This window comes from Lissotriton vulgaris, chromosome 8, assembly GCF_964263255.1.
Source record: "Lissotriton vulgaris chromosome 8, aLisVul1.2, whole genome shotgun sequence".
In the NCBI taxonomy this organism is placed as follows: domain Eukaryota; kingdom Metazoa; phylum Chordata; class Amphibia; order Caudata; family Salamandridae; genus Lissotriton; species Lissotriton vulgaris.
The window spans coordinates 1,184,909,444-1,184,936,458 of record NC_141696.1 but is presented as its reverse complement, the minus strand read 5'-3'; the positions used below and the strand labels follow the sequence as shown (position 1 = coordinate 1,184,936,458).

At 45.1% G+C, this 27,015-nt stretch overlaps 1 protein-coding gene across 1 annotated transcript in view; it reads left to right on the top strand.

Annotated features, from left to right (window-relative positions):
* The first annotated feature begins 1,657 nt into the window (after positions 1-1,657).
* LOC147698472 (mitochondrial ornithine transporter 1-like) overlaps positions 1,658-27,015 on the top strand; it is a 70,064-nt gene continuing 44,706 nt past the window's right edge. Inside the window, exons 1-2 of the mRNA XM_086933450.1 lie at positions 1,658-1,913; positions 9,191-9,328. Of these exons, the coding sequence (XP_086789576.1) occupies positions 1,708-1,913; positions 9,191-9,328 (344 nt within the window). The 5' untranslated portion in view covers positions 1,658-1,707. The remainder of the gene's footprint in view (positions 1,914-9,190; positions 9,329-27,015) is intronic.

Below are 27,015 nucleotides of genomic sequence, written 5' to 3'. Positions count from 1 at the left end.
TTCTGGCGACCTCTGCCCTAGCGCTTATAGCTCTAACCGCCCCCAAGAGGGCAATGTGTGGGAATGAACAGGGAAGTTTTAATAGTTTATAGTTGATGGGAGGGATCGGGTCCTGCCAGGCCAGGTTGGGGGTGGTCGGCTGTGGGTGGGGGGGAGCGTGTGTGGGGGGATGTTGTTGTTTTGCACCGGGCGTACTGAAAGTTAAGCCAGGCGGACTGTTGCCCGATTTTACATATAGGAGAATCGCCACTGTAGTGACACAGCCTTACAGAGTCTGTTATGCAGAACTGGGAGACCCCTGTCTGTTACCTATTTAGTCACACTCCTGAAATGACAGACACGAGTGAAGTGGCCGCTGAATGTGATCCTGACACACTGAAAGCATTAACCTGGAATGTGAGAGGGCTCAATGACTACCGCAAACTTAGGAAGGTGGCTGTTGTGTTTATGATTATGTAATTAACTATAATTTTATTAAAGGATTGTTTGAGGAGAGTGGGAATGCTCTTGGAACGAATGTTAAACTGATGGCCCTTGTGTTTTTATGGCAATTATATTTACAGAGGAGCAGTGGTTAATCCGTAAATGCGGAGGTAGCTTGCTCCAGCCCATTTCTCCTGTTAGCGCCTCCTAAAACAGAACCAACTACTAACCATGAAAGTGGGGTGTGGGTAATGGCCAGAGCTGCAGACATCGGAGCTGGGGAACAAGGTTTGAGTCTCGACGTCGGCTCAACATCCTGTGATTCTGGGCAAATCCCCTAATCTCCCCATAAATGAATGTGTCCTTATCTGGTGCTCAGGAAAAGCGCTTGTGTTGATGATTGAGTGCTTGAAACCATCAAAGTTAAGCACTACCGAGAAGGCACTTTGAAAGCATCACCACAACGCTGCATGTGGGGAGGGAGTGATGGTTCACGTTAAAGGAAAGCGAATGGGAAGCCTACCCTTCTGTCCTGGGAAGGGAGGGTGGCTTTTAAATTGGAAATTGCTGTGAGGAAAGCAGAGAATGGGTGGCTGTGGCACTTGTTGGAGTGTTGTCGATTGAAGATGGCCTATCTGGTCTGAGGGTTTCTTTTAAGCCTGGTGAGTTTCTTTAATAAATATTACATTTTCGTAACTCGGTGTCTGTCTCTGTGTTAACTTGAAATCCCGAAGTTGGATTCCCTTTTGACTACACAAAAGATTGTTCACGAAATTTCGTAATCCTAATGTGACATGATGTGAATGTTCACATAGACTTCATCATTCGAGTCTGTCATGCTTGGGCCATGTTATGTTGTGTGTCAGTTGCATAAAAGCTATGAAGAAACTGCATTAATGTGATGAAAAATGAAAATTGAATTATTAGATGGAGAATTCCCCTCTTGACGTTGAAGAGAAATTCACAATAAGACCTAAATACACTTTGCAACAAAAGAACTGATTGATTCTTAGCTGGGGAAGGGAAAGTGGTGGGTATTCACAATATGAAAACAGGTCCCAGAAAGAAAGGATCTGAGTACATTTTTCAATTCAGATGTAAAAGATGCACCAAATAAACATGCAGTTTATATGTTTCCTTATTTATAGACTGTACCCAATACATTTTGTTAAGGAAAATCAAGAATTATTATTTTAAATTGCGTATAACTAATTTTATGCTTTCTGCACAGGTGGAACAGCATGTGTGCTAGCAGGACAGCCCTTCGACACAGCAAAGGTGAAGATGCAGACGTTCCCCAACATGTACAAGGGACTAATGGACTGCGCTTTGAAAACCTTCAAGCAAGGGGGGCTAAGAAGCTTCTACATGGGAACCAGCCCTGCACTAATGGCCAACATTGCAGAGAACTCTGTGCTTTTCATGTGCTATGGCTTTTGTCGACAAGTTGTAAGGACCATCGGGGGATTGGACAAGAATGTACCGCTGAGGTGAGGAAATGAAGGCCTGTCTTTTTTTTAATTCTTAGTGTGAGGATCGAATGGGTTTAGATACACAGTGCCGGCTCCTCCGCTATGGCCTCCTCGGACTCAAAACTTGAAAAATAAAACGATAATAAAAAAGGTTTGTCATCATTTTATTTTTCAGGTTCTAGTCTTAGAGGTAGAGCTATCGTGGAGGCAGTCATAGAGGGGAGTGGTGGGCACTGCGAGCAGTGCGCATGGCCGTTGGGCTGGCCATCTCAGGCCGGCTAAAACGACATGGTCACTAAGGGGTTTCCAACCCAGCTGTGTTGCTGGGTTGGAGACAGTAAAGCCAGTCTCACTGCGAGCACAAATTCAAGGTTCTCAGGCTAGACCAGACGCTACTTACAAACATGAGAGCAGTGTCAGGATTGGCTGCAGGTGAGCCTGGGACCCTGTGCTGACTCAGAGCAGAAGCGCAACATGCCTGCTTCAGGTAGTTTTTTTTCTCCCATCCCCCCCTTCCCGTTCAAACCCCTTCGCCCGCCACTTGGCCTGCACAGCAGCCGCTACTGTAGATACACCGCTTTAAGTAAACAATGTGAGGCCCGGGAACGCACAGTGTATTCTCATCGTTCATCCCCTTACATTCCATGAGCCCAATATTCTTCAGCTCCCAAAGAGTAAGATAAGTAGCAATAAATCAGTGTAATGTGTTCCATATCTGTCTGTGATTTTAGTGTTAGTTGATTTTACTTTTCAGTCCTTGTTATATATGGTTATTATACGATCAGCCACTCAACCCTAGCTTTTATTTATCAGCTTACATGTTATGACATTCCACATGACATTTGTCTCATGTTCCTGTTCCTAAAGCCAATCCCAGAATAGTAGTACTAGACAATCTGGTTACATAAAGAATGTGCATGCAATTTTGTGTCGGCATACTCAAAACGGACAGTAAAACCATTATCAAAGGCAGTTTCACCTAACAGGCCCTGACGTCACACCCACTTCAGCAAGAGCTGAACTAGGGAACAAAACAGCTATGTATTGCCCACCCTAAACATAACCAAACTGCAAAGTAGACACCCACACCAGAAGCTTAGGCCCTTGCTCTTTACAATAATAATAGCAAACACGTATGGGCCTCTGGGGGGTGCGGGGGTGGATTGACTCTCTGGCCATCACATGTTGAATCCAGCAAAAGTCTCTGAGAGGGGACCAATGGAGAGGATAAGTCATAATCCATGGCTGTGCAATGCGCACGTGTCTATGGGCTGCGGAAAGGAAGAGCGGAGCTACAGGCCGAACCCTCAAAAGCTTGTACGAATGAAGTAGGGGCAGAGAAGGGCCAATGAATAAGTCCATGTCCCAAATCATGCAACTCACATTCATCTCAGTGGAGCTGGAATTGGGTGAATATACCTGGTCTAAGTCCTGGAATAGATGCCCCTGATCCAGCGGGTTACCAGCAAAAGGTACTGTAAAACCATATAGTCACCTGGGCGATAAGGACAATTCACTCTACCTGGTAATAAACCACTGGGGTCATGTTTTTATTAAGTTCTTACCATACCAAGTATAGTTATTTCTGGTTCCTAAATAATCTTCCACTGATCAAAAAGTTCTTTCCTCTTGTCGATGGTCCATTAGTTGAACTAGTTGTTGGTGAAATGACAATAAACAACTTACTTGTAAATTTTGAAATGATCACAGAGTCGGGAAGTGTTTTAAATCTTTATCTAAATAAAGTCATGTGAACCACTTACAAAGTACAGAACAGTCTCTGTCTATTCATAGGAAGAAAGCTGAATTAAATCATTTATCAAATGCATTCAATTATAGTACGCAATGACAATCCATGGAAAGGAGAGGATAGAGAGAAAAGGACATATGCACATAACAGACCATATAATTATAATTACCAAGTATGGTGTGAAAACCAACCCCCTGGCCAAGGGGCTGGGAAGGTTCCCCAAGGGAAAATCTGGTGACCAAAGGCTTCAGGACAGGAATCCGGACAGGACAGATGACCTCTCTATCACCAACGCTTGCGTAGCACCCCTCTCTGACACTCTCTTCCTCCTTGAGATTCTTCTGCGATCTTCTTCTGAATTAATTAGCTTAAGATATATGGTTCTACAATTTGGTTCTTCTTCAGCATCTCTCGTCACTCGGTCTCTGCAGCACTCAGCATCAACGTCTCTCTAACTAATTAAGAACTACCTCAATTATACCCTACAAATATTCATGTACCACCCAAATATTTTTCAATATCATGAAACTCCTAACTCCGATTGGGCACTGCTAGGAGAGGTGATCACCATGCCTACATATCACTCTTTTCAGTTAGCCCTTTGTTAATAAAACAATCCCCTTAATTCAAACTTTATTCAGAAGTCTTTATTCCCACCCGCATTTACATCATTATTGTCACAAATTATAACATTTCACTGGTTCCCATCCGCGTCAGTGGACTGTCGTTCCGTTTCCCAGAAAAAGTATGGTGTTCAAGATGACATCGCTTCTTCCAGCTTGATTGTACTACGCATGTGCAGCAATCAGGAGGGAACAGATTATGGTTCATGTAAAAAGGTCCATAATAAGCACTATTGAAAGAGTCAAAAAGACAAATGTTAAAATCAAAAATAAATGGTTTCACTGTATACCATCTATCTCTATTCTAACCCTCCATTCCGCTCGAAAGACACCAAGATCATCTGCGGCGTACCCCAAGGATCATTCCTCAGCCTGACATTCTTCAACGTCTACATGGCACCGCTCGCCAACATCGCCTGATCACACAACCTCAACATCATCTCATACTCTGACGACACCCAGCTGATTCTCTCCCTCACCAAGACCACCGCCACATCCAACCTCAACGAAGGAATGAAGGCCATCGCCGAATGGATGATGAACAGCCGCCTGAAACTGAACTCGGACAAGACGGAGGTCCTCATCATCGGATCCACCCCCTACGCCTGGGACGACTCATGGTGGCCGGTTGCAGTGGGAGCTGCACCAACGCCCACTGACCACGCACGCAACCAGGGAGTCATCCTGGACTCCGCACTGTCAATGACCCAGCAAGTGAACGTCGTCTCCTCCTCCTGCTTCAACACCCTTCGCATGCTCCGCAAGATCTACAGATGGATCCCCAACAGTACCAGAAGGACAGTCACCCAGGCCCTTGTCCGCAGCAGACTGGACTACGGCAATGCTCTATACGCAGGAACCTCAGCCAAACTTCAGAAGCGACTACAACGCATACAGAACACCTCTGCACGCTTCATCCTCGACATCCACAGCCACATCAAAGCTCACCTGAGACCTGCACTGGCTCTCCGTCAACAAGAGGATCACCTTCAAGCTCCTCACCCACGCTCACAAAGCTCTCCACAACACCGGACCAGCGTACCTCAACGAACGACTCACCTTCTACACCCAGAACAGCCAGCTTCGCTCCGCTGACCTCACCACCGTCCCCCACATCCGTCGAGCTACCACCGGCGGCAGATCGTTCTCCCACCTCGCCGCAAAAACCTGGAACACCCTCCCCATCCGCCTACGACAGACCCAGGACCTGCTGCCCTCAGGAGACGCCTCAAGACCTGGCTGTTTGAGCAGTAGCAGCTCCCCTGCCCCCCCCCCCCCCAAGCACCTCGAGACCCTCACGGGTAAGTAGTGCGCTCTACAAATGTACTGATTGATTGATTTACTTATTAATGCTTTCTCCGCGTTAGCATTAGTAAAATAACTTGTTTCGGCCAAACAGATGCTGAGCTTGTCAGTTTCAAAGCAGTCATCTTGTTAGCAATTGCGCAAGCGCATAAAATTCCCTCCAAGCGAAAGTACGTCATACTACGTTGATGCAGTAGACGCATGCGTACTAAAGATTTTCAGTTAGCTGCCATTTTAGAATCTCACTCGAATTACTTGTTAGTAAAACACATAGGCAAGCTTCATCTTCTTTAGTGTAGTCTGTTGTGCAAATTAATTTACACATTACAAGGTTAATACTTGGTTAAAAGTTGCATGAGAGGATTGCGTCCGAGCAAGTCTCTTTTCTACGAGTCCTTGCTCCATACCCCTGGACAAAAAAAGAACGCAGCCAGAACCAGGGGAGAGGGGATCTGTAGAGTTCCAGAGGGAGATATTGCCCCACAATAATGCCCCTAACGTACCAATGTTGGGAACCCAGGAAACACCAACATCCCTGAGGATATTATCCTGGAACGTTGCTGGCCTAAAGAGCAAACTCAATTCCATTAACTGGGGGTCCTTTGTAGATCAGTTAGATCTATGCCTCCTTCTCAATGTCCACCATCACAATAGGGAGGGGTAGACCATCCAGTGGACTCAGCGTATGGGTAGGTACCCACTTGGGATGTATGGCCAATAATATGGAGTTCCCCTTTTATGATACGTGTGCGTTCTACTCACTTTTTTCCCTATGGTTAAATTAGCATTAGTTAATGTCTACTCTAGACCCATAAGAATAGGCCAAGAATCCTTGACTGTGTAACAATTGGCCTCTCTTCTTTCCATTATAGATAGTGCTTATTTGGTCATAGGGGTCATTTTTAACTGCCAATTACAATACAATACAATTATCTACAAGGAACGCCAGTATTACTTTGCAGCTGTAAATTCGAATCAGTCTGGCTGTTGTTTTAGTTCATAATATGTATTCAGCTTATAACACTTTCTCGTTTGTTAAAGGTAGAGATGTTGAGGTTAAAAATACCAATGACAATGTCGCTTTGCAAATTACTCCACTGCAAAAAAAAAAAAAAGTAAAAAACATTGTGTTTTTAAACGCCAACAGCTCTAACTTTTACAAATGCGATACCTATTACATTGCAAATGCTCGTAATGACATTGTAGTCTGACCTGTTGACTTGTGTTTTGAGTAGGAGCAACTTATTATTAGGGTCCCCTGAGAGTTTACGGACCCCCTGCATGCGGTGGATACTGAGATGTTTTGTATTGTTTTCGATAAACTAAATAATATACAATACAATTTATGATTTTTTATGTATGTCTATTAGGGAATCGGTGTATGTCATGTGGACAGTTCGACCTTTTCAAAATATATAAAGATCCTCGAGTACTCCTGGCAGCTGTCCTAAATAATGCAATACCTATTTCTGAAGGTTGTTTTCAGAAAATTGTATTTTGCTTTTTTTGCACCTTGTATGTTGTACTATGTACGTTGCATCTTTGTGGACACAATAGTGAATGTATTGATCAAGTTTCTGTTTCTCTTCTTTACTACGGTGCACAATTCCCTCTTTTAGTGCCAGGTACAAGCACATGTCTATGGTCAGATGGCATAGTCAAACGTGTTTTTAGGGTCATGGAAATTATAATACCCTTTCTGTTGCCTTGTTAAAAGGTTTTACTAATAGAACTTCTCCTTTAGATCTGCAGTTATTTAACATACTCTACGTGGTGCTATGCCTGTTGTCACTTTATAAAAGATAGCAAATAAATGGTTTTAAAATGACTTATGTTTTAGCTTGGAGATTTATATTGCTTTTAATACGTATTATGTATCTTTATTGTATCATGTTGTTATGTTATGTGGACCTCCATAGGAGTTCCATATCATAATGAAATGAAAACTGGATCCTGGGGTGTGTGTTGTGGCTCTGTTGGCTGGTAGTGCCATAATGGGCAAATTAATGATGCTTAAAGGGTACATTATTCTTTGGAATGACTGTTTCAGATCCAGTCACACTCTTTCTGAAAGATGCAAGCATGTGGATCTATGAAAGATGCATAATTCAAAATCACTTTTGCATATGAGTAGCTACATTTAGCACTATGAAGAAAGATGTATATTTATTTAAGTGGCATGGAGCTGATATACAATCGAAGAGAACAATGACTTCAAAATGCATTTTCACAATTGGAGGTGAAGAGTTGTTTCACGGTTTTTCTGTGTTCATACATACATAGCACAATGTCTCATGACACCTTCCTCATTTTGCTGTTACTCAAGCTATGATTACATGAGAAAAAGTTGTACGGTCTTTACTCCCAACATGGCCACACTGCTGAGCTGTACATCACCCAGCTAACATGGTCTTTGCCAAGGCTTTTTTGCAGGAAAATTAAGAGTTCTTAGATGTGTTAAGGGTAGTTCACGGGACGTTTTAGATTATGCTGTCATCAGGTTCAACTGTCGCTCCCAGCTTTACTGTTTGCCTTTTTGTAACACAACTAGGGCCGGTTGTAGCGCCGGTCGCTCCCAGTGCAACAATGTTTGTTGTCGTCCCCAATGACCACCTCTTCCACGGATTTCCTCACTATTACCCTTTAACAGTGCCCCTCAAGTCTCCATAACCGCTCTCGCTCGGATGCATTTAATTAGTTTTATAGCCCGCCGCCATTCATACCAGTGTACGGTGTCAGAGCACTTTACATCTCACACACACACTACACAGAGACAATCCATCATAGATGTGTAAATCAGTGTATAGGAAATGTTACATAGGACAGAGGACCTCAAGATGTAGGAGTCACATGTCATCCATGCTGGTAGGCAGGATAGTTTAAGAGTGCTTGGTCTGGTGAAGCACAAACTCAGAATTTAAAACATAACACCATGATTGGGGGGTTTCTTTAGTAATTAGAATTGATTTCTATCAAAATAAACCCTTTTTCCAACATTAGGATAACGAAAGACTGGGGGGAAAATCATAATGCTCTAATCTATACCTTGCAGTTTGCATGGAGCTCTTTGATGACAGTTAATAGCTCACTGTTCTATGTTAGGATTATCACGTATAAACTGCAAGTAACAAAGGATCTCTCAGACAAAAGTAGTAACCCACAGACCTATTTACATTATATGCACTTTGTGATCTGAATGCTACACGTTTTTTTGCGGCTGGCATATTAACGCGCTGCGCTACCTTACTAGGAGTCAAAACTTCCACTAGACAAACCTCCAGTATCTCTCTAGGAGGAACTTTACTCACCGGAGCTATATTGACATTTTTATTGTTGCCTGAAAATTTCTTGAGGCCAGGAACGCAGCATGAGATGCTTTTAAAACCATAGTATACTTCAAACTCAACACCCCCACACGAAGTCGGCACCCGACGGGGTCGCACCGCCCTAGAGCCGGCCCTGAACACAACTGTTGAATCCTACCAGTGTAGACTTGTGTTAGGGTGAATGATTATTGTCAGAGAAGCCACGTGTTTGTGAAGAGACTCATGGTGCAAATCTATAGGATTCTGGTGATGCGAGTGGGCATAACCTATCCTCCCCTGGTTGTATTTCAGTGACCTCCAGAACGCAGCGGCAGGCTCCGTTGCTTCGGTCTTCTCCTCGCTGGTTCTCTGTCCCACAGAGCTCGTCAAATGCCGCCTGCAGGCAATGCACGAAATGCAGACATCTGGGAAGATAGCACATGGACAAAAGTAAGTACCACAAACACTTGACTCCAAGAATCTGCCTGTTTATCTTCATGTAATATGTTGCTGTGAGTTTCTTTATGACGACTATGAATTATCTAGCTGAACAGTTGTAAAACCTAGGCAAAGTTTTCTTTGCTAGTATTATAGGATTTTTGAGGAATCCTTAACAGAACTTGATACATGCTGCTAGGAAAGACAATCCCTATCAGATCTGTTATTTAGAACATTATAATGATAAAGACATGCTCCAAGATGGTCGCTTTCCCAGTAGGGAACCCATGCGCAGATTTCATTTTTGCATTTATTAAGAATTGAATAAGAAGCTGAGAGGATATATACACATATTTAAAAATAAAAGACTCCAAGGTTCTATGTTGGAACACTGACATTTTCGAATGGGCCCTGTGTACCTTACAGAGAATGTTTGGGAATCAGATGTCATCCTCTCATGGTTTTTTACCAATTTTCTCTCAAAACCCGAAAGTCAACACTTAAGAGGGGGATAGAGAGTGTATCTTTTTTTGTAACCTATAATGTTTTGTGGACCCGTTGGGTCATTGACTACGGAGAATGGGAGTCTTAAAACCATTCAAGCTTTGGAAGTTTTCTTACATTCAGGAAAATTGCCACCCGGCTGGTTAGTACTTATTTCATGGCAATTGAAATGACCAAATTGCGTCTCACGCAATGTTGTCTACAAAAAGAACCACCCCACCCCTTATCTTGGTGGTCAGAGTTTTTTTTTACTCTGTGTGGTCTGGAAATCTCGATACTACAAAGTGATGAACGTAGGTCAAAGATTCTTCGTATTTGGGATCCCATAAAAGCCTGACTTTGTAAATGGTTTTCTGGATAGGATCCTGTTGACGGGGTATGGTTGATATAGCTTTGTTATATATCAATTTGTTCTTAGATGCCAGTCATAGAAATATATGTATATTTTGTTTGGAGATCGTTGGTTTCGCCGTACTTGAATTCCATGCATGATGTATTTCTGTACATACATTTACTACTCTCTTGCTTACTTAGTATGTCTGTTTATTTATTTGTTTAATTTGAAAATAAAAGAAGGAAGTTTTCTTGCTTCCATGTATTGGCTAAACTATATCAGTTTAGTTATTCTGTTGACCAGTTAATTTTTTCGCAGTCGGAAGTGAGCAGTTGTCACGCGTCACATTTGCAATTTCAGGTTGAGTTGATCAGACACACATGTATTTGCTAAGTATGGAAAACCAAACGCTGATTTGGTTGGAAATATTGTTTAACTATGATTGAAACTAACACGTTGACACTCTTTAATATGTGAGTCATTTACAGTTTAAGAATGAATTAGGTACATGGATTAGACTCCATTTTTCAGATCCGCTGGCTCAGGTATCGGTAAATGGGAGCGGAACGAGGCTGGGATGTCCCCTCTCCCTGCTGCTGTTTGCGGTGGTACTGGAACCCCTGGCGGTATGGATACGTGCCGACCCCTTGATTCGGGGATTGTGCTGGTCCTCTGAGTGGGAAGACCGGATCTCCCTTCAGTCCGACGAAATCCTATTGTATGTGGTGAACCCCAGTTCAATGCTTCATGGAATATTGCAAATTTTCGATCTTTTTCTAAAGTCCTCAGGGTACACAACCAATTGGGGGAAGTCAGTGATTTAGCTACTTGCAGATGACCCCCCGCGGCTCCCCAGAGGCTATGAGATACAGATAGACATAATGGGGTCCGATATCTCGGAATATACATTACCAAGGATCCCAAGATTTCTTATGAACGAAATTTATAACCCCTCACTGGAGCCTATGTGGAGAGACATCCAGTACTGGCGGTCTCTGCCACTGTCCCTTCTGGGTAGAGCAGTGCTTTTTAAGATGATGGCTCTGCCCAGATTTCTTTACGTGCTCCACAATACACCTCGTGTGGTGCCTCCTAATTACTTTCAGCTAGTGAAATCATCATTGAGACTGCCACTGTGGGATGGGGGTGCGTCAAGGATCTCACTCCTGAAACTGACCAGAAGTGGTACGATGGAGGCATAGCGCTTCCTTCCCTCAGAAGATACTACTGGGCGGCTCAGCTTACAGTGGTCAATCACTGGGTACATAGACCCTGTGACGATTCAGCATATAGAATGGACTGGTGCAACATGCAATCCGGAGGTTACCTCAGAGCGATCTATGGTGGAAAAAGGGTGGACTCATTCCATGCCCCGACTGCGACCATGCTGCAGGCCTGGCAAGAAATGACAAGAGCTCTGGGATCGCGGGACAGAGTTACGCAAATGACCTCTCCTTGGAATTCTGTGAAGTTTGGTTTACTGGCGCAGCAGAGGGGGTTTGAAAAGTAGGATTTGATCAGAATCTCGAGGGTGCGCAATCAGTGGGCGGGAGGAGATATACGATCATATACAACCCTGTAAATAGAATATCAGCTGGCGCAGTCAGAGGCCTTTCATTACCTCCAGATCAGCCACGTGCTGAGGACAGGACTGCCGAAAGGAACGTAAATACCTTAGTCTTACCCATTGGAAGACAGGTTGCTAGACGATTACTAAGGCAAGAAAGCGATCTACCTAGTGTAGCGTAAAATTAGGAACAATTCCACAGAATTTTTATCAGTCCTTCGAGCCTGCTGGGAGGGCGATATAGAGTGTCTTGAGGATGAAGAATGGCTAGAGGCAATGGCCTCCCCTAAAGAGTTGGCCATGCGCTTGCGCTTTCATCTGGTACAGCTAAAGATTCTACACAGAGCCTACTGTGCGTGCACTACCTTGGTGAAGATGAGGAGAGCTGTTTCTCAGCTATGCCCTAGGGGCTGCAAACAAGACTGCACCATCTTCCACATGATTTGGGGGTGCCCATTGCTCCAAGAATACTGGGAAGCTGTAATGACAAGTATGAGAAAGTGTATAATAAGTGGTGACTAAATCGCCAAAGGGGTGTCTTCTGAACATATGGGAAGATCCAGATCTAATCAACAGGGAATACCTTTCGTGACATTGGGGTTTATGGTCGCTAAGTGCAATATTGCTCAGAGTTAGAGGGTGGTGTGAAACCCGACATTGAATGAATGGAGGGCACATATGGACTTGTGTATGCTTGCAGAGAGAGCAGTATACGAGAGTAGAGGTTGCCCACACAAATGGGCAAAAATATGGGGGAAATGGAACGAAAATCGGGGGATGATATGCAGACTAATTGAACAACCGAGATAGGATCGGGGGTTAGTAAAGTGCTGATGAATGAGACAGGTGGATAGGGAAGGGGTAAAGAGGACAAGTCATGCACGGTTTATCAACTGACTCATTACCCATTGTCGCAATGTTACTTCAATGAATAATTATGTGGTAACAGAAGTCATCGTTAGGGCAATGTTTTATTTTTTTTATACAATTAAAAAAATTATAAAATAAATAAAGTGAAAAAAGAAAGAATTAGGTACGCCTCTGTATGTGTTCAATTTTCAAAGGGATATTTTGTGGTCGGCATTGCTAAACATTGTAGATGGTCTGAGTATTATCAGTTATACTGCTTTCTTCTTACCTACATCAAGGGTTCTTCTCTGTGGCTTGTATACAGTGGCGGTTTTTCCATTTGGGCGGTGGGGCGTTGCCCCACTAATAATTATCGGGCAATTTATTCAAGCGGCGCATTAATAAAAGTTTTATAAATTAACGCGCCGCTCGAATAAATTGTCCGATAATTATTGCCCTGCTGCGGCCGTGGTGTCAAGCGCTTCACTTATGTGTCAGTATACTGTCTGCAGACACTGGGTGGCGCTGGAGTGTCAGTGCGCACTGCGCATGTGACGTTTGCCCGACTGCCTTTATGCAGCAAGCAAACAAAATGGATTTTCAAAAAGCAAGCACTGCAGAGTACGGGGTTAGCATTTGCAACAGTCCCCAGTGCATGTAAAAAGGGCGGGGTTTTTTTGTGCTCAGCCCAATCTTGATGCTCTCCTCTAAAGATGGCAGCGTCAGGATTGGCTACTGTAGTCCTGTGTGCGTGACTGCGTGCAGTCCTGCCTGCAAGAAATGAATTTGAAAACGGCGCCCGGCGGGAGTCAAGCTGGCTGCAGTGGCACGGGAGTGGCAGCCTCCTGGTCATCATGAAGAACAGGAAGCCCAGAAACTCAGGTAAGGACGCCGGGCGCCTTTTTCGCTATTTCCGGTCCCAGTCTGATAATTTTCAAACCACTCATGAATACACGCACACTTTCTCTGTCAAAACAGCAGCCGCTTTATTATTTCCCACAGGTAAACTACGTTTGAAGACTATAATTTTTGGTGTTAGTTTGAAGACAGAGAATGCTTTATTTCAGATGACCAGAGACAGGTCTGTGTTTCGGCGCTAGGATTCATGAGTGTGTGCGAGGTGCAAATCTTTCATCCGGGACCCAGGCCTCAAGGCCTGCAAACCTGGGATGTCTGAAATGCCGACTCTGGCCTGGTTGTTTGCAGGGAGTGTTCTTGTGGGCCAGGAAGGTGAGTCAGGCGCTCCTTTTTTGCAGAGGCCGCCGCACCCCCCCCGAATTGGGGGGGCTCAAGGGCCGGCGCCTTAACCCACGCCGAGCCCCAGTGGAAGAACCGGTTCTGGGCGCCCAGAAGCGGCAGGAAGGCTCAACACCTCTCAGGGGAACATCCTGTTGGCACCAAGGAACCCCCAGCCTATAGGGGGGACAGCATGGTACAAACCCCCCAATGGGGGGGCAGCTGCACGGAGCGGACGAGCAGAAGGGGGGGATATAAGCCACCGCTCCCCCCAGATAGCTCCTAATTTTCGTGGAGCGGGGGAAGCGGCGAACCTGAATTTTTGGAGGACGATACCTTTTTCTTACTACGAGGCGAAGCTTTGCAAAGGGGGGCGGAATGAAAGCCCGAATCTCTTGCCAAAGAAGCATGAAGAGGCGAAGCCCCGCATGGCTTGTAAGTGTTTGGGAACACGAAGAAAACAAGGGAGTTGCGCCCGCTAACAGCCCCCGCTCGGAAATTCTTCGGCTGGAACCCTCAAGATGCTGACTGCCTTTGCAGGAGGTTTGTGAGTCTGGGCGCTTTTTCACCACGTGCCTACTGAACGGATCTCTGAACCTCGCAGCAAGGCAGGTTGTGGGCAGGAGGTTGCAGGAGTTCCTTATGTGAGCGGCGCAGAATGCCCGCGTTCATTCACCACCGGAGCAGCAAGCATCCCGCCGCCGCCTCACGCCCCTCCCTCCCCAGAAGAGCATGCGGAGGTAGGATGGGTGCACCACCGGGGGGTCAGGAGAGCTGAGAGCGCTGCTACAGACGGTGGGAGAAATAGTGCCCGATACAAGAGAAAGAACCAAACCGAGCCCGGGGAACAACGGAGCATCCAGCCGGGGTACAGTCATGGCAAAACATAACACAGACACGCGCAGATCTGGGGTCCGCTAGCGCGCGGGAGATGCATTCATCACTTAAGGTAAGGGTCCTCGACCCGGGACCTGGGAACCGGGTTCCCGCATCGGTAATGTTGCTAAACCAATGATTCTGGGCAAAGCACTCCGGCTGCCCATGTCTAATGTGCCGTAAGTGGTGCTAGGTAATGCGCCCTGATACCCGTTTCAGTTGGGTCAAGGGAGCCATGTGAGCGCACTGAATGGGAACGCAGCATGTGAGCGGACAGCACGCGAAAAAAGGAGTATGCGCCAGCGGATAGGGGAGCAGGTGCAGCGCAAATGAATGTCTTTTCTAAATCCAACCTGTAAACGGTGCGGGCACTGCTGCCTTACAAACGGCATGGGGCGGACATGGCGTAAGGGCCAGAGCCACCGAACTCGTGTCCGATTTCGTGCCTCGGCAAATCCCGGGTCACTAGGCTAAGCTCTGCGCCTACTAATGAGATAACTCGCCCTTGGGGTGAGGCAACTGAAAGCACTCCAATAATGGTAAGCTTGAGTTCGTGCAAAAAAAAAAACGGGGGAAGGAAGCACGCGCGGGGCTGGCATTAGCCTGCTTCACGGCTCCGAAGGGCCGCCGGTCACACAGGATCAGGCGACAACTGGCGGGCATTAGCCTTTCCAAGGAAAGCAAGCGGCAATGAATCAAAACTGGCTGCGATCAGCACAGGTAATGAAGAAAGCACCCCGGATAGCACGGGGGGAGACCGGCGCATGTACTTAAGAAAATGCCCATGGTAGCGTTGTGTGGAAGGCTGGTCGCGAGCAGCCCTGGCAATGAGGGAAAGCGCCCCGGGTAGCGTTGTTTTAACACAGGTCGTAAACAGCAATGATATAAGCTGAACCGACGATACGCATGCGTGGCAGGCTTGTAATCCCGTCATGTAACGTGAACAACTACAATGAGTGGGGTCACAGGAAAAGCCGAAAGATGTGAAGCAAAGGGGGCAGATAGAGCTTCCCTTTAGAGATGATCGGTGCAGAAAGGAGCCACTGATTTTGAATAAAAAAAAAAACTTAAAAAAATGATGCTGTTATTGTGTATACCGCATTGCGCTAGAGGAAGCTCAATGCCGAGGTAGAGCTCGATCAAAGAACCGCCATCACGATATAGATGTGGCATGAGGCATTAAAAAGTCATCAAAGACAACAATGTTAAGCCGGTAAGCATGCAGTGGCTAAACACGATTTGAAGGGTGATAAAGTAGCAAGGTTGCAAAGCAGTTACATTAGAAGTGTTTGCTAAGGCCGCCGCACCCCTCAAAGGAGGGTGGGGTGCGGGGGCAGGCGCCATAATCTTTGTAGCGCCCAGAAGCCAAAGGGGAAATCCGCGATTTACAGCCTCCCGCCAAATGAAGGAGAATGCCCAGTGGCGCCAAGAGGGCGGCCAATGGGCAAGGAGAGCGAAATTCGAACACCACGGACACCGCAACTGACCTCCGCCGACCCGGTGCCATGGCGGAGAACACCAGGAGGACAGCACACTTTTGTGCGTCGCACAAGCGCTCCGTTGTGTCATGATTAGGAACGCCGTCCAATTTAATTGGTTTTAGACCAGTCAATGCTGTCTTTGTCCTTAAAGGCGTTAAACGTTGAACAAGCAAGAGAGCGATGTGTCTAAATGTAAGCATCGCCGGTTTTCGAGCAGCCGAGGCTTGTGTACGGCAGCAGGTATGGCCTGGGTTAACTAAGATTTTCCGTCAGTTGTAGGCCCTCGTAGTATGATGCCCTACTTACGTGGGCCTCGGCGCCAGTCTGTTAAAGAAATTGAAGTGGTCTCCTGGGAGAAATGCCAGTTGACCAGTTACATTCAGTTTTTATTCAAACCAACTATGGCACAGTAAAGTAACTTGTTTTTATATAATGCTTGACGCCACACTCCTGTCATTTCTAATCATTGCCAATAAAAGTGTTCTGGCGTAATTTAAAGGTACCACGGCATCCGCCTCTGAAGAATGGAAGGCGGCGGGAGTTTTACTGAGAGTAAACCGCATCATTCGTCAGTGCATGTTTGGGTGTGATATTTTATATCACTGAACCTTCCTATTTGACTAAACCAGAAATAAGTGAACCCCATCAAATGCACCCATAAGACACGGTTAACGCGGAAATGTTAATGACACCACTGGCAAAACCCTAAGCTACAGCTGGAACTTTATTCCAGTGGTGCTCACGCTAGTGAAGATACACGCGCTTCAATCACATTGTTTGTATCAGCGTTCAAAAAAACTTAAATGCATACAATTAGTAGTACAATGCAGAGGTTAGATAGTTTATTTCGACAGCTGTATAGATGTACAAATATATTTATCTGTGTATGCACACACAACTGAACCCAGTCAAATACAGTGGTAACCGATTCTCAGCAATTTCAACACTACTCTGACTTGAAAGGGCGACTGTGGAGCCAAACACAAATCACAGCAATGGCCACAGGAATACGCGTGGCCACTAGATCCAGGCACAGAAGCTTGCCAGCATCAGGGTGCCCATCCCCACCTGGGCAGTTACTTTGCCCCAGGGGCACACATCCGTGCAGAGGGCGGATCTCGACTATTCAATAACCCGGCACGCCCGGCCCACCATGAAGCGAATGTTTTAGGTCGACCGGCAACAGCGAAGGGGATAGTCACAAGTGGGCAAATTACAAAAGGCAGACGGTGAGTACATGAGAACATAGGGCAATCGTGCAACGGCAAAAAAAAAAAAAAATGGAAATGCATACGACACGGCGCTGCCTAATAAGGCCACAGGAAGGAGTCCAGACAGTGGGCAGGTTCAGCATACCATAAACCACAGTCCAGCCTCGACAAGGAGGCTCAAGCATCCTGTGATTCTGGGCAAATCACTTAGTCTCCCGGGCCAAAGGGAATGATTGTTGCGCTGGGTGCGAGTGGCCCCGAGCGCAGATCCTGTGCCCACCTCGGCGTGGGTAAGGGGGCCGGCCTCACAAATAAAGGAAAAAGCACAGCCGCGCACAAGTACACAAGGCCGGCTCAGAATATGTATGGCGGTTTTCACCTTGGGTTTGCCCTGGTCGCCTAGAACCATTCGGCCACGACCGAGTGTAGCTGGCGGAAGGAAGGATGAGAGTCAGTGAGGTGCCGTCCGGTGACGCAATTGCGCATGTAAGCCACAATAATCACGGGAGCTGGGGGGAGCCGCAGGAAGACGTGCGCCTCCCTGCGGCGTGGCCGAAATTGTTACAACGGATGGCTAAGGAGACTCACCAACAGGGCGGTGTGTAGAAGTAGGCCACTCATTTTGGGATGCCGCACGTCAGGGTGAGGTGGCCGGGCCAAGGAGGGGAGTAGCGAACGGAGACGGCGCTCGCGGCCCAGACCCGGCCGGACGGCAGGGCACAAAAAAGGTAGCGAGTTGGGCCTAACTTCTTGGAGAAGCTACCCCTCCCTACACGCAAAGGGCGTGGGTGACCAGCCAAATGGTGGTCCCAGAGGTAACACGACAATGAGGACTACCAAGGACCAACAAAAGAACTGGTTTGGTAGGCGTGCCATCTACGAACTGAATGTACCACGATATGATCTGCACAATATGATGATTGACATGTTTATGACCCAGATATGATTTATGACAATGATGACGACATGTATGATTTATGACCCAGATATGATTTATGACAATGATGATGACATGTATGATTTATGACCCAGATATGATTTATGAAAATGATGACATGTATGATTTATGACCCAGATATGATTTATGGCTATGGCGATGGCATGTATGATTTATGACCCAGATATGTTGTATGACATGTTTATGACCCAGATATAATTTATGGGATATTGTGTTGACATGTATATGACCCAGATATGATTTATGATCCCAATAAAACTGCGGCCAACAACCACCACAACAACTACGACCTTGTTGGCTAAGTGTATTGGGATAACAGGGGTATTGGTCTTGGGGTAGATACTTCCCACGGTATGGGGGAGTGCGGGGGTTAATAGCCACGGTGGCCCAAGTGTTGCCTCTGCGCCACCACGCAGGCCCGGACAATATGCGGAGAGCTAGAGAGAAGGCCTGATGGATTGCAGGGTGCTGCACTCTGAGACGGCAGACCTTTAAAAGGAAAGTCTTCGTGACGGCCTCTTCTGACCCGAGGGAACAGACAGCACAAGGTTTTCAAGGGGCCTGGAGGCACGATGTGGCCAGCAGTTGTCACGTGGGGAATCTACTTTGTCCAGAAGAGTTGACATGCGGTTTCTCCGGACACCACGTTTCCAGTCCTTGGCTTTTCTAGTTACCGACCTTCTTTCTGAGGAGTGTCAATCGTGTGTGGGTCCGTAAATGAAATTGTACTTAACATGTTAAAAAACATGTGGGGACAAAGTTTTCTTAAGAACATAATGCCAGGCTGTCAAATGCCAACGTTGTCTAACTGTTATTCCTCCACGTTCCTCTTTCTCCACAACCCTCACCCTTATCGCTTATTTTGCATCCCTTCTTCTTTGTCCCTGTTTTTCTGTCTTTCTTTTCCTCCTACTTTCTGTTCAAGGCTAAGGATTAGGGCAAGGTTTGAGGCAAGTTTGGTTGAATTTTCGATGTTTTTGAATGTGGGGTGTGGAGTAAATTCGGGAGAAAAGTCGTACCCGTTCCGGTAGATCGAGGAAGTTGTGGCTTGGTGAGGTTGTTGGGAATCGCTGGAACTATGTTCCCTGCAAGTGTGATGAAGATTGAAGCAGGGGAAGTGCTTATTTTGTGATTGTGAGTTGGACACGATTTTGAGGCCTAGTCGCGGTTATGCGTTTTTACGTGATTTGGGTGTCGAATTTGGGGGTGTTCCAGCTAGTTCTAACACGGTTTGGCGGGTCCGGAGGTATGTTGCATACGAGAGCCACAGGAGGGGGTTTTAGGTGTGAGGAATGGGGTTTATAGTTCGGGATTGGCTTTAGAGCTGGACTCGGGTTTAGGGCTAGGCATAAGGGTTTTGGGCTAGTGTTTGTGGCTTAGAGTTGGGGTTTATGGCTAGGTATTAGGACTTAAGGCTGGGCAATGGGGTTTAAGGCTTCATTTTATGGTTTAGGGCTCATGGTTGGTGTTTATGGCTAAGGATTAGGGCTTGTTAATAGGGATTATGGCTCAGGGTCTCTTTATTTATGCCATAACTACACTTTCACAATTGCTTTATCAACTCTCTTGCTTCCTCAAATTTACTTAAATGCATCATTTGCCTGCTCTTTTTTCGGGGGTAAGGGAAGGGGTTTGAGGAGAATCTCCTCGAACCCCACCAAATGGTGGCTGGACTCACTCGCTACACGCTCTCTCCTCCGGGGCACTCATACAAAACTTTTACGCCCTACCACCTTCAAATGTCACCAGCCGCCACTGCTTGTATAGTACCTTTGTTTTGCCTGATGCTAGTTTGACCTTTATGTAGGATGTCTTTAACTTTACAGTGATGATGTAGATGACACGAGCTTCCATTCAGCTAGTTTCTCAATAAGTACAAGGCTGAAAAATGTTAGTAGAAATATTTCTCAACCCACCTTCTTCCTCCATCAATATTCGCCTGGGTCCACAAAACTCCTTTGTGTTTCCAGAGTGGAAGTTGTGCCATAGCAGACTTGAGTGCATGAACACACCTCATCCCATGCTTTGTCCTTATTGACCTCCTGCCTGCTTTACCACCCCACTCTAGCCCCATTTTCTCTTTTGAATAGATTGGATGCGCATTGCCTGCCCTTTCTGATCAACCGTAATCTGGGGATGTTTTTACTAATGAGTGTCTTTGTAGCATTTCTTTAATCTTTATTTAAAGAGAATATAACTGGTTTGCCAGAGATACATGTAATTGATCTTCAAACAGGCACTCCAATATTTGCCAACTATGTCCTACCTTTGCCACTCATAGTGCAGCAATCGCCTCTTCAACGAAGGGAACACTTTATACCTTCTTGTTTTAAAAGGACATCTTTCAAGCTAGGGTCTAAACTAGTTTAAGGATTCTTTTTTTTTTAAATGGTATATAGCCCACTGTGTGAAAGGAGCTGCTGAAGAGAAACTTGGGCATTAGTTATTCTTTTAATATTGAGGATTTATAGAATCTTAATTTTGTCCCGCTACTTTAAAAAGTAAAGGCTACGTTTGCACGATGGAATTCCCTACCTTTAACTATTCTAGGTAGGGTTGCCCTGCTTAAAATGATGGTCCCCTTCATTTTTTTTTAAAACATATTTTATTAAATTTTCAAACAAGAAGAACAAAAGGAACATTCCGACATATCGTAAATGGTACCGTAGCAGTAAAAGAAAAAATACATTTAGAAATGCAGCCAGTTATGATCAGCAGAGTAACATTACTGCATTTACATGATAACCAGTGTAGTCAGTGAATAAATTCCCACCCCCTTCCCTGTGTCAATTAACTATAGAAATCTCACCTACCCACCCATTCCAGACTCCCTATTGTGCTAACATAGCCTCAGGAATGGCAGACAAGTCATGCTCCAGTATATGGTTCAATGTGCTCATCCTACAAGTTTACATATTTCAGTTCCATAGGGTTCATGTGGGGTCTGTTAGTTGTTTTATTAATTTATTTATTTTTTTATAATTTTTATTTAATTTTAGTCACTAGTAAAGACAAAAAAACAAAGAACCATACATAGCACAGTAAACAAAAGAAAAGATAAGAAAAAGAGAGAGAGTACCGAGCATCAAAGCAACGGAAGAGAGCATATGCAAAACAGTCATCAACATAGTATTTGTCCAAACCAATTCAAGAATAATTGTAATTATAAATGTGTAAACAGAAAATCCATAACAAAAAAACAAACAATGAAGCGGTTAGTCCCACTGAAGGCTTGACCAGACCCTCCCAAATTTCAATCTTAGACGTAAACCCCGGGCTTTAGCTAATGCCAGCTTCATTTCATAAACCCCCCTCAATAATAACCAAAAATCAGTAATTTTGGGACTGATTGCATCGATCCAAGCCCTAGCGATACACAGCCGAGCAGAGATCATAATAACTGAGACTAAAGAATTGGATAGATAGCCTGGATCTGATACTGACACCAATACTATTTCTTTCTCAGTTAATTGAATCTCCTTACCGGCTAACCTGCTCAGCACACGTGTAACATCATACCAAAACGTAGTTAGTCGCGGGCATGTGACAAACATATGTCTGAGATCAGCAGCATACTCATTACATTTAGGGCAGTATGACTTCGATGAGACCTGTGAAGTAGCCCATTTCGAGATAACCTGTGGGGTGTAATATAACATAAACATAGTGCGATGTTGTTGCAACTTTAAATTAATTGAGGTGACAGCAGAGTTGATTATAGCCATTGAGTCAGCAACCTCTTCTATATTAATTCCTATTGCAAACATACGATTAAGTTTAACTACAATCTGCAATCCATCATTTCCCGTTACAGATAGGAAGCTCTGATGAGCTTTCCCAATCTGACCCCGAGCAAAGGTCTTAAAAATCGCCCACAATACCTCTGAGGTATGAGGCAGTGCTGACAAGCCCTTCCCTTGTATGAAATAGTCTCTGACCTGCAGGTACTTAAAAAATGAAATGTGGGATAGCCCAAATTCCTCTTTGAAAGAGGAAAATGACCTAAAATCACATTCATCATACAGCTGCCCTAACCATGTTATACCACACTGTTGCCACATTCCACACACCGAGTCCAAGAATATGCCAGGGAACCTAGGATTGTCCCATAAAAAATTAATTCATGTAAATCTGGCACAACAAATACTTTACAGATATCTTGCCAGATACGATGATTGTGTCTAGCTATCTTAAAGCGGACTTTCTTGAAGTAATTTGGGTCCGACATATAGTGTAAAAGAAACCCAGTGTTTGGACCGGATGGGAGTTGATACGCAAGCCATATTTTGACCACATTGGGTCCCAAAAGTAGACTCTGGATACGATTAAGAAAGGCTGCCCAAAAGTAAGTTTTAAAATCGGGGAGTTGGAACCCGCCTTACTCGTATGTCGGCTTAATATATCTAAGAGCTCTCACGGCTCTAAGGTAGCCCCAAATAAAACTTCCGATAGCGCTGTCAAGCTGTTTGAACAAATACCTTGGAACTCTTAAAGGAATAGAGCGAAAAAAAATAAAGACATTTAGGCAAGATATTCATTTTCACTATGTTACATCTCCCAATAATAGTCAAGGGCAACCTGTGCCACCTATGCAAGTCAGCAGTGATTTTCTTAAGCAATGGTTCGTAATTCAGGGCCATAAAATCCTCAGTAGGACCGCACTCCAAGATAGGTAGCAGAAGCAGTAATACCTAGCTGAGGTAGAGCAGGTACTGGTACGTAATTAAGAATTGACTGCGTTTTATTTAAGTTAATCTTATAACCAGAAAAGGAACCAACAAGTTGTGCCTCGTGCGTTAATACATCTATAGCCGCCTCTGGCCCAGTAGTAAATACGGTGATGTCATCTGAATAGGCAGTGACTTTTAACCTCATACCGTTGAAGGACAGTGGGGAGATAGAAACATTCTGAAGGAGATGCCTAATAAACGGCTCAATGTAGAGAGCGAATAGTAATGGGGAAAGCGGGCACCACTGGCGCATACCCCGCTGTATCCTAACAGCACTAGATGTAAAGCCGTTGAGTTTGATCACAGCAGTAGGATTGTAATAAAGTCGCTGGACTGCCGAGACAAACCTCCGCCGGAGGCCTAGACATAACATTGTATACCATAGAAACCCCCAAGCAACTTGGTCGAAGGCCTTCTCGGCGTCCAACATTAGCATCCCGATCCGCTGACCCAAATGACCAGCGACATCAAAAGCTGCAAAGGCAGTATTTATGTGTGCTACTGTGTCCCTGCCTGGGACAAAACCATGCTGTTCTTCTGAGACCAATAAGTGTATAAGTGGGGCAAGGCGAGAGGCAAGAAGCTTTGAAAAATTTTTGCCATCCGCATTAATAAGGGATATCGGTCTATATGACCCTAAGTCCTCAATAGGTTTGCCCTTTTTGGGGAAAACCACGCTATCAGTTCTATTCCATGAAGGGGGCGCAGCCCCTCCCTGCAGTATGTCGTTAATCAATTCAAGGAGAACTGGCATCAATACCTCCCTGAAAATATTATAAAACTCAGGCGGGATGGTGTCCTCACCCACCGCCTTGCCGCTGGGCAGAGCCTCAATTGCTACGTTCAATTCCTCAAGGTCAGCATTGCTCTCTAAGCCCAAGGTTTGAGACACATCCAAAGAAGGTAAGGCACTCTCTTGTAAATAATTTGTAGCAACCTGTTGGTTATAACTTCCGGCTTCCTTATAGAGTCCAGCGTAAAAAATCCTAAATTGCTCGGCTAGGTCTTCAGATTTCGTGTAGGTAACACCATCCACACCATTGATTTTCTTAATGTGTGATTTAGCCCTCTTATCAGCAAGTTGGTATGCCAATACCCTTCCCACCCTCTCTCCATACTCATACTGCCTCGTTCTAGGGGTCTGTTAGTTGTTGAGCTCATAATGATACTACACAGCCTTGGAGTGACAAAGAATCTCAATGCAGGTATTGTTCGGCAGAAATAAACAGCTCCAACATAGCGGTTCACTCCAGAGAAATCGGATTCTTTCGTAAGCCTCTGTTTTCCTCCCTCCTGATTTCCATGCTTTCAGCACTCCCCCAGCGAATAACCTCACTATGCAACGCCAAAGCCTTTGGGGGCAATGCAGATTCCCATCACATTGTAATTGGTCGTTTCACCAGAATTAACATCAGGTTGGCAAGCCTAGCCTTCACTCCCTGCTTCTTGCGCTAATTGCACAACCACAGTATGCAGTATTCAATTGTGTCCCCTCCTGCAACAAGCGCTACCTCACTAAGGATGTTGAGCACCGTTGTCCAAAAAGAAGTTAGTCAGGGCATGCCCATGTCATGTGAAGTAAGGCAGCTGGCTGTGTGTAGCATCAGGGACATATATCTGCTATGCCCGGGAACATCTTGCTAAATCTATGCAGAGTCAAGAATGCCCTGTGTAATAACATGTATTGAATTAGTTTAAACTTGGGGTTACGGGATATCTTCTTAGGGTGTTGCAGTATTCGCTCCCATTCTTTATCTGACAGTACACGTCCAGTATCTTCGGACCATTTGTCTCTAAGCTCCTGGAGCTGGATTGCCGTGTTAGTACGGACACCTCTGTACAACCACCTAGTTAAGTGTCTCCCATTTCCATTGAAATATAGCATGCATACTAAATCGTGTGTCTGGGGCTCTGCACCATCTGGTGACCAGGTATTTTAACATATCTGCTGATGCTAGCATGCAGGATATAAAGCGAATTGGGAACCCCTTGCTCCCTGACAAAAGTTTTGTGATCCATTAGTGGTAACTCCTTCTTCCGACCATTTGGTCAGACATCTGGTCGTAACTATTCTGGACAGTGTAGGGATCCCTAGCAGTGGGCTGTTAGGAGCATAGGGAGGCATGCTATTAGTATATTGGAGAGCTTTCTTCCAGTAGGAGATAGCCACCTTCAGAAGTGGTGGTGCTCTCCATAAGGGCCTTTCCTCTGTCAACAGCAAGGTATGGAGCATGCCTCTCTTCCATGTTTTCTGTGACATCCCTATTTCCTGCAAGTGTCGTCCTGCTATCCAGTATGATAGCCACTGGAGTTGGCTTGCATAGCAATATGCCTTGAAGTCTGGGACCCCCAGTTCCCCCCGATCCGTGCCCAGCTGAAGTTTTGCTAGTCCCACTTTCCTATGCCCCCACCCCATATTAATTCCAATAAGAGCGTGTTTAGTGATGTAAAAATGTGAGACCGGATTAATATCGGTAAATTAGTAAAAAAGTAAAGCAGTCTAGGGTGCCTAACCATTTTTGAAATAGTCAGTCTCCTTGCCACACAGAGTGGCACTGATGTCCAGAAAGCCACTTGGGTTTTTAGCGCCTTGATGGCACGGCCCAAGTTTCCGTCTCATAGATCCTGTGGCTTCCTGTATATTTGTATACCAAGGAATTTAAATGTGACAGGCGCAATGGGGAATGTCCAGTGACCGAGTGAATGTGTTCTAATTGTGTTTTGTCCTTAAAATAATAAGCATACGATTTTGATTCATTTATGGCTAATCCTGAGAATGCTTGAAATTGCTGGAACACTGTGTGTAGGGCCTCATTCGCACCTTGTAGATTATTAAGGTATAGTATTATGTCATCCGCGTAAGCCGAGAAAATATGCGTCGTGACCCCAGTTTTAATTCCTCTGTCTACCGCAACTGCATGTATTTTGATGGCTAATGGTTCAAGTGCTAACACAAACATGTAGGGGGGACAGAGGGCATCCCTGCCTCGTGCCTCTAACTATTGAATGGGGCTGTGAGATGTGGGCCCGGTACGGGCCCTTGCCGTGAGATCCGTGTATCGCAATCTGACCCACTTCATATACTTGCTTGGTATCCCAAACTTCGGGAGGGCTCGCAACATGCAGCTCCAGTGTAGAGTATCAAATGCCTGTCTCAGGGCTAGTGAAATACAGCCTGCTGTGTCGTCTTCTGCCGACGCACATGTTAGTATCTGGTGTAAGCGTCTATTATTGAGGGAGGTAATAAAGTTTTCCTTCATGTTGACGACATCCTATTGTATGTTGTGAGCCCCTGTACAATGCTTTATAGAATACTGCATATTTTTATCTATTTCGTAAGTCCTCAGGGTACACCATTAATTGGGAGAAGTTGGTGATATATCTACTTGCAGGTGACCCACTACGGCTCCCCAGAGGCTGTGAGATACAGATAGACATAATGGGATTCTGACATTACCAGGGATCCCAAGATTTCTTATGAATAAAATTTATAGCCCCCAGTGCAGCGTCTGTGTAGAGACATCCAACACTGGCGACTCTGCCACTGTCCCTCCTGGGCAGAGCAGCGTTTTTTAAGATCATGGCTTTCTTGTTTCAGACATTCTGTATGTCTTGACGAACAACATTATTTTTTTTAAGTGGAGTCTATGTTTACAACATTTATCTGGTAAAGCAAAACTGGTAGATTAGCACTGGCACTTTATATGAAGAACTAGAGGAAAGTGGAAAGGTGATGTGGCATTCCCCATCTTGAAGGATTAATACTTTCCTTATTTTGCACAGTACATAACCAGATCTTTTGTGAAACAGGAATTTTTAAGAATAATTGTACTTGTCCTATTCTTAGTGAATATGATATCCGAGATGTGTCACTCACAATTAACAAAGTCGCCCAAAAAAGTTTTGCATAAAAGTCTGAGGTGGTCTTTTAGGAAATGCAAGGATTTCTATAG